The following is an 8,664-nucleotide window of genomic DNA, read 5'->3' as shown; positions in this document are numbered from 1 at the left end:
ATACTCCCGCAGCACCTCCCACAATATCTCCCTGGGTACCCGATCATATGCCTTCTCCAAGTCCACAAAACACATGTAGACTGGATGGGCATAGTCCCGGGCCCCCTCCAGGACCCTTGTGAGAGTGAAGAGATGGTCGGTTGTTCCACAACCAGGACGGAACCCACAATGTTCCTCTTCAATCTTAGGGTCAATTATTGGCTGAACCCTCCTTTCCAGCACCCTGGAGTAGACTTTACCAGGAAGGCTGAATAGTGTGAGGCACCTATAATTGTCACACACTCTCGGGTCCTCCTTTTTAAATATGGGGACCACCACCCCAGTTTGCCACTCCTTAGGCACCGTCCCAGACCTCAACGCAATGTTGAAGAGATATCTCATCCAAAAGTCACTCCACTCCCAGAGCCTTCTGCATTTCTGGACAGATCTCATCAACCCCCGGGGCCTTGCCACTGCAGAGTTGTTTGACTGCTTCAGTCAGTTCCACCAGTGAAACTGATGATAATCCCCCATCAGCTTCCAGCTCTGTACCCACTATAGAGGGCGCTCCAATCTGATGCAGGAGTTCCTCAAAATGTTCCTTCCAGTGCCAGGTTCTGTCGCGGCTCGTCTTTTTGGTCTTCTCAGGATGTCGTCCTTTAGATAACACAAACTAATTGCAAGTGATATGCTAGAAAGAGGACACAACACTTTAGAATAATTCAGCCTTAAGCAAGATAAAATGCACAGAGTTTTTAAGTTTATTTAAGCCTTCAACACAAAGCTTAGACAAACTGAGTCCTCTAGAGAGACTGAATATGACAACCGCGCTCGTCTATTTATTGGAGACCCGCGGGCATCGCTCCTCCTTCGACTTTTTTATTTATTTCATTCCCAAGACATGGTTTTCTATTGGAAGCGTCCTCTAGTGAACCCTAAGCAGGTGTTAGGCCATTATTTCAATGTGACAAACGCTCCCATTAAAACATGAAGGATTTACAACTGATTTTTTTAAAAGACCTTCAGCCACAGGTGCAGCTGGCCTGAGGCCCCCTCCGCACGTGGCCTCAGCCACACGTGCAGCTGGCCTGAGGCCCCTGCACGTGGCCTGCGGGAAAGCACCTAAAAGGCCTTGGAAAGCCCCTGACAGACTAAATGACTAATAGAGCCCTTTTTTGGGGTTGAACACCTGCTAGTTCAACCAGAGGACATACAGTTCGGATCAGGACACTTGATAGTTCATCACAGTTCAAATATGGACCTAAAAATTCTTCTACAATTACATCCTCAGTTGAGGTCAACAGACTCCCATCCTTACTGTAGAATGCTTGGATGGTTTCCAGTTTTCCCCTCCTGAGGTGCCTCAAGGTCCTCCAGAAGCACATAGTCCTGACTGAAAGTCTTTCTGCATGGTTACTCCAAATTCCTCCCCCACCGGAGAAGCTGCCGCCTTTCTGCCCCATCGGTACCTTGCAATGATGCAATGATTTAAATTTGTTTTCAATCATTAAGTCATAGCATTCTGTTTAGTTTGTGTCATTCTGTTGTGCACATGCCCCTTATCCCCCCATAAAATCCCAGTGTGACACTATGGAAAATGGTCAGGGGCAGTGATTCTCACACTTACTTTGACTTCTGTTTCATTGCAAACAGCATGAACCAAAGATGTTTCACAACATGTTCCACTCCTGCATTTAAAGCCTGAAACACATTACAAAAATGTTTGGATGCAAAATAATTTTCCATTTCACAATGCTGACATTCCTTCGTTCAACACTTACATTTTATTATTGAGGATCACTGCAGTATTTTTTTTTGGGGGGGGGGGGGGGGTCTCCATTTTCCATAACATCCCAACTTTTTCTGATTTGTGGGTGTACATTCAACAATCAAGTTATAGGAAGATGTGGGAAAATACGTCAATTTCTGTTTAACCTGCAGCACAAATCACACAAAACAATGTTTAACTTCCTTCCTACATTCTGATGTCAAGGAATTGTACCAGATTTCACAAAAATCATCCTAAATATGTGAGTTGATTTCAGAATGCAGACACAAACTCATGAACCTGGCAGTATAGGTTTGTTAATCAAGGGCTATAACTCTACCAAAATGAGTCAATCTTGTACAATTTTAGTCCAGCGGATATGTAGAAGAATCGTTCACTTCCGGATAGAAGCATGAAATTTGGCACAAATGTAGCTAATTATGTCCTCTTTCATATAAAAGCAAGACCCACCTCAGATCTTGCATGGTTCTTGCGTTATTCAAGATGGCGTCCAAGATGGCCACCAAAAATCTGTTTTTGGCAAATAACTCAAAACTATGACTAGTTTGAGCAAAATATTGTATTACCATTGTATAGAAATATGGCTATTCTGCACATTTTGAGCCTAATTACAAGCTTGTAGTATGAATAGTTTTAAAGATACAATTTTTTTAATCAATTAACAGTAGCGGATCTTTGTATATTCAATGTAACACTAATAGCTGGGTGATTTTGTATACAAACTTTATTAAAAATTATACCTGTAAACAGACAATAAACACAATCACACATACATTTCCATATTATACAAAATATTTTTTCAAGTTTGTGACAATGTGTTCAGACATTTGATCAATTAATAGTAAGTATCAACTTCATAGAAAATGCATTGTTACCTAACTTATGTATGGCCTAAATCCAGCAGTCACCATTAAAAATATAGGCTGCACAGGATTCAACATCTACAACTGTTAAAACAATTAAATAATATTATTATGAATGCAATCAATAAAGTTTAGGCATTTAATAAGTACTAAGGATCCACTTACCACTATACTGCAACAATCTGTTCTATTCAGATCACACAGAGCCTTGTCAGACTCACTATTGGAATGAATATGCACTGTCCCTGTAGGCCAGCACATATCTCCAGGCCTCCACACTGCTGCCCTCTACCAAGCTGTGTAGTCAGCAGTCACGTGCACACACTTGCCCAACACTCAGAATGACTGGTAACAATGCATTGGGCTATGTCTAATTGTCTATGTACTGTCTAGCTAGCTGGTGGTGATGATTAGATTCTGGACTTTTGGTGGTAGTTGTCCGTAGATGTATATGTGAAGGAAAGCTGAATATGGCTTCAAACTGTGCAAGAGAAAGCTCAACTTGTAAACTTGACTGGACAAAGTGTGTGATATGCCAGGCTGACATAGATGAAAAACTAATATGTCCAGCAAACAGTACCAGAAGCTCATTTGGCTCAGCTTATACTACTTTTGCAAACAATCTGATCAAATTCAAAGAGATAGGTGAATTCCCTATAAATGTAGATTTACACCTATTAGATGAAAGACAAGGGATTGAAGACACATTAAAGTCTAAGAAAGCTGTTTGGCATAAGTCTTGCTATGGCAAAGTTAGCAACATGAAACTTGAGAGAGCCATAAAGAGAAAAAGCACTGAAACTATTGTAAGCCCAGTCAAAACTCGAGCTAAGATTGCTGTCAATACATCCTGTGATAGCTGTCTTTTTTGCGAAAAGAATGAAGGAACATTGCATAAGGCAAGGACAATGGAAATTGATGAAAAGGTCAAACAGTGTGCACAAGAAATTAATGACACTAAGCTCCTTGCCAAGTTAGCTGGATCAGATATGCATGCCTTAGATATCGTTTATCACAATGGTTGCTTGGTTAATTTATGTAACAAAGCTCGTTCTCACAGCAGAAAGATTAACAAAGGTAATAATGATCAAAGTTGGGCCGAGAATACTGCACTAGCTGAGTTAGCATCCTATGTTGAGGAACAGGCTGACGATATGGTGTTCAGTTTCAAACTGATTTGGTCAAGCTTTATGAAGCTCGCATTAGACAGCTCGGGGTTCATACGCCTGACAAAGTAAACTCAACACGGCTTAAAGAACGTCTGCTGTCACAAGTGTCAGGTTTGCAGGCATTCAAATCAGGACGAGACATACCGTTAGCTTTTGAAGAGAATATTGGGGAAGTTCTGAAATTTGCCAAAGACAACAGCTATGACAGTAAGAGCAAAACTTTAGCAAATGCAGCAAAGATCATTCGCAATGAAATGCTCAACTGCAAGCAAGACTTCAATGGCTCTTTCAGCACTGATTGTCACAAAAAATGTGTGCCTGAATCTTTGAATGCCATGGTGAGCATGATTCTTGAAGGCCCAGATATCATCCAGCAAAGTCAAGCTGAATCTGTCTCCACTGTTTCATCGGCAATTTCTGAATTGCTTATGTACAATTTTGTGAAAAAGATATCACCCAGTGCAGTGTCATTGAAACATAATTCTGACAAGGAGACTCCCCTTGCTATCTATATAGCATTAGTGATTCATGCAGAAACTCGTAAAAGAGACCTAATTGACAAGTTTCATCAAATGGGTCTTTGCATATCAATACGATATGCAAAGGGTACGATAGGGTTCTGCAAATATCTGCAGATTTGGGCAACAAGGCAGTATGAGAAAGAGGGCTTAGTATGTCCAATGACACTGAGAAAAGATTTATTTACTACATTTGTATGGTTATAGATTAAGCCCTTATATATCAGATTTCTTGGAATCCTTTAAACTTTGCAATGGTGTATCTCAGGAACTGTGCATCATACAGACATGTAACTATGCTTCAAATGTGCAGAATAGCCATATTTCTATTCACTAGTAATACAATATTTTGCTCTAACTAGTCATAGTTTTGAGTTATTTGCAAAAAAGTGATTTTTGGCAGCCATCTTGAATAACGCAAGAACCATGCAAGATCTGAGGCGGGTCTTGCTTTTATATGAAAGAGGACATAGATAGCTACATTTGTGCCAAATTTCATGCTTTTATCCGGAAGTGAACGATTCTATCGAAAATTGACGCATATCCGCTGGACTATTACAATATCCGTATTATCAACCGTATTACAAGGATTTGTACCAAGTTACATGAAATTCCATTTAAAAGTGATGTTATTTCAGAATGCAAGCACCCACGCATGAAACTAATGGAGTCTAGCTTTGTTAATAAAGGTCCATAACTTTGGTAAAATGAGCACAACTTGTATATTAAAATATGCATTTTACCAACCTATAACAAGGAATTGTATCAAGCTTCCCAAAATTCCTACTAAAAATGTGCGCGGAGTTGATTTCAGAATGCAGGCACCCACTCATGAAACTGCTGGAGTCTACATTTGTTAATCAAGAGACATAACTCTGTTAAACAGCGGTACAAAAATATGGTTTTTTCTGGGTATAGGGAGGAGGAAGGGTAATGAGGGTTAGGGTGTTTTTGTTTGTTTGTTTGTTTTTTGCTTCGGCTTGTAAATATATAGTATTTTGTATGTAAGTAGGTATGTGTAGGTGTATATTTATGTTTGTGTATATATATGTGTATGTATATTGATGTGTGTATGTATATATATATGTGTATGTGTATGTATATGTATATATATATATATATTGATATCGGTTTAGGTGTGTAGGAATCTATGTGTATATGTGGCAAAGGGTATTACTGGTTGTGGGGAAGAAGGGGTAGGGATAAATAAGCTGATGCTTCACCCTACCCCTTTTCGGACATGTTGGGTACACAGTAGGAACTTTTTTGTTGTTGTCTTTACTGATCTATCTTGTAATTGTTGTTGTATCAAATGTTCGAAATAAACAGTTTTCATTCATTCAAAACTGGGCTTAACACGAACAATACTATAATATGTGTATCACCCACCTATAACAAGGACTTATACCAAGTTTCATGAAATTTCTCATAAAAGTGTGAGGGGTTTATTTCAGAATCCTTATACCCTTTTTGGTAAGGACGGATGTACAGACAGACGGACAGAAATCGCCAAAACATAATCCGCATTCGGGCATTTGGCCAACAGGAAATAAGAAAAAAAAAAAAAAAAAAAAAAAAACACAACTAAATGTTCTTGTCTTTTAATGTGGCATTAAAAGTAGCCAGAAACAAAGACACTGAACAAAACGTCTCAAATAGATTTGTTTAATGTCATTAAATTATACATGTGTTTCTGTAATTTTGGCCAGTAAGTGTGCACAACAACTTCCTTATTAACAGATGACTTTTATCCATTGAGGACCACAGAGGGCAGCATTATAGTCCGGTGTGGAAGGGCCAAAAATGGACCCGAACGGTTACCGGCTGGAATAGGTTGATTCTGATACAGAATTTCCTCAGCTTTTCAGCAATGATATTTTTGTTGTTCTATCTGGAGGCTATCTTGGTGAAAAAGCATTACCTTGGCAACCAAAATGCCAAAATAAAACAATTTTGCGAAACGTAGTAATTTCAAAATCATTGTGCCTATTTATCCGATAGGCATGATTTTTGTGTCGAAATATATGTTACCAAGTGTGGCCGTCACACCTAATTTGCAATCAGGTCTACATTAGAGGAGAAGTCAACTTCCCTGTTTCCATGGTAATTTTTTTGTAATTCAGTGGCATCCACACAATTTTGTTCTCATTTTTTTGGGGGGAGGTTGCTATGATAAACTGCCATTTGTATTTTATGATAACATCCATGACTGGCAAAGTAACGCAAGAGATATAACCCACCTTCTTGTTCCGAAGTCAATTTTGTGGCAGAACGTCCCATATGCAAATGAAGTTGACCTCTGACCTCAACCCACATAGCTCCATTCTGACAGCCACACTTGGTAACATATTTCAACACAAAAATCATGCCTATCGGATGAATAGGTATGATGATATTGAAATTACTATATTTCACAAATTTGTTGTATTTCAGCATTTTGGTTGCAAAGGTAACGATTTTTCACCAAGATAGCAACCAGATAGAACAACAAAAACATTATTACTGAAAAGCTAAGGAAATTCTGTATCAGAATCAACCTATTCAAGCCGGTTACCGCTCAGGTCCATTTTTGGTTCTCCAACACCGGACTATTATGCTTGTGGACTTTCTATCCAACTTCAGGTAGTTCAGCCCAGTTTAAGACCAGCCACAGAATCAGCTCCAGTTTTCTCTTCCCCTGTTTCCTCCTCCTCCTCCTCTTCTTCTTCCTCTTCTTCTTCTTCCTCCTCCTCTTCCTCCTCGTAGTAATCGTCTTCTCCATAGTCGTAGTCTTGCTCTCCACCTGCAGCTGATGCATTTGTCCAGTAGGAATCGTATCCTGATGCTCCATAAGCCTCTTCATCAGCACAACTCTGCCGTCCAAACTTCAACGTGCGAGCTGTGGACAAGAGAAAGGTATGAAAGTCTTATGCTCTGATTAATCGCCGAGTGGAGGGTTTAAGTAACCATAGATACCAGCACTCTAGATAGAGATCAGCTGTAAGCTATAAAAGTTAACTGCATACATCCAGACTGTACTCTATAAAATGGAATGAGTGATAGATTAGATGGGGAAACGGATGGATTTCCCATACAGTAGGGCCAGACTAGCAGGCCACCAGGCCAACAAGAACCCCTGCCAGGCCACGGCACCAGAATAACAAGATATAATAGAAAATATCCAATCCACTGGAAAACAATAATCTTTTTGGTGCTTCTGGAACATCTACATCAGGTGCAGTCACACTTACACAGTTCGAAAACATGAAGGTTCTCACGTTACATCTTTTCCCTGTTGCACTGCACAAGTGAGTCAAACACCTGGTGATCAATTTTCTTATGGATTTGACTCACTATAAAGCCATTTTCACATGAAGAGAGAACAGCTGTGGAAAAATGGTCCCACATGTGACTCTCTTGTGTGAACCTCGCACTTTTGTGCTGCACCTTAATGATCGTTAAGTAAACAATTCAAGAGGGAGCAAGAATATTAGAATACAGTAAACAACTGTTCAATAAAAACTGAAGCCACAGGTTTTTAGGCTGACACATAATTTACAGTTCTTTAAGTTGATCAGTGACCTTGCAGTTGCTGTGGCAGACTGAGTTGGAGAAACAGCTTTCTGTGATCAAAGGTTTGTGTGAGACTTACTGGACATGCTGAGGTCTTTTGTCTCCTGTGTCTCATGGCCACACTTGGGACATGGCAGTGCTTTGCCTTTTTCCTGCTTGAAAACTTTGCTCTTTGCGTGCTCGTCACAGTAACAGGCCTGTGCACAGAATCATCACATGCAAAGATGAGTGTCACACATGTAATCTCGACTTACTTTGAATGATGACACATATTCAAAGCACAGTACAGGCTTGTTTAAACTTGTAACATTGTACAACCTTCTATCTGGAATATGTTTACTTATTATGACTTGCCTGCAAAGCTCCTCCTCATTGCTCCTATTTACAAATTTGCCAGTTTGATTTTCAAGTCTAACTCTGATAATGTCACCAATTTTATTCCACTGAGCATCTATCTCGTTAAAAATAACACCAAACTGATTGTTTTGAGCCAGACAATACCTACGCAGGGCAAATGAGGATACGCACTGATGGGAGGGGCCGGTTCTGTAAATGAGCAAATAACACACAACCAAACACAATGGTCTATTTTAGCACTTCAAACAAGCACACCTGACAAAGGTGCAGGTTGTCACTTGTAATCTGACAAATAAGTGTAGGTGTTACCTATGTTTGTCCGAGAAAGCAACACAGAAACACAGACTGAGAGGCAGCAGAAGGAGAATTTTTTTTTTTTTTTTTTTAATTTGAAGGAGGTTAGAGTGGTCGCTAAAAAAAACTTCCTGGTTCAAGGC

General features: G+C 39.7%; 1 protein-coding gene across 1 annotated transcript in view; it reads right to left on the bottom strand.

Moving 5' to 3' along the window:
- Positions 1-6,024: 6,024 nt before the first annotated feature.
- Positions 6,025-8,664, bottom strand: part of znf330 (zinc finger protein 330) — a 4,193-nt gene continuing 1,553 nt past the window's right edge. The window contains exons 5-7 of the mRNA XM_034187803.1: positions 7,950-8,075; positions 6,906-7,196; positions 6,025-6,084 (exon numbers count right to left, since the gene is read on the bottom strand). Coding sequence (XP_034043694.1) covers positions 6,946-7,196; positions 7,950-8,075 — 377 coding nt within the window. The 3' untranslated portion in view covers positions 6,025-6,084; positions 6,906-6,945. The remainder of the gene's footprint in view (positions 6,085-6,905; positions 7,197-7,949; positions 8,076-8,664) is intronic.

The sequence above is a fragment of the Thalassophryne amazonica genome, chromosome 15, assembly GCF_902500255.1.
Source record: "Thalassophryne amazonica chromosome 15, fThaAma1.1, whole genome shotgun sequence".
Lineage (NCBI taxonomy): Eukaryota > Metazoa > Chordata > Actinopteri > Batrachoidiformes > Batrachoididae > Thalassophryne > Thalassophryne amazonica.
This window is presented reverse-complemented; position numbering and strand designations above follow the sequence as displayed.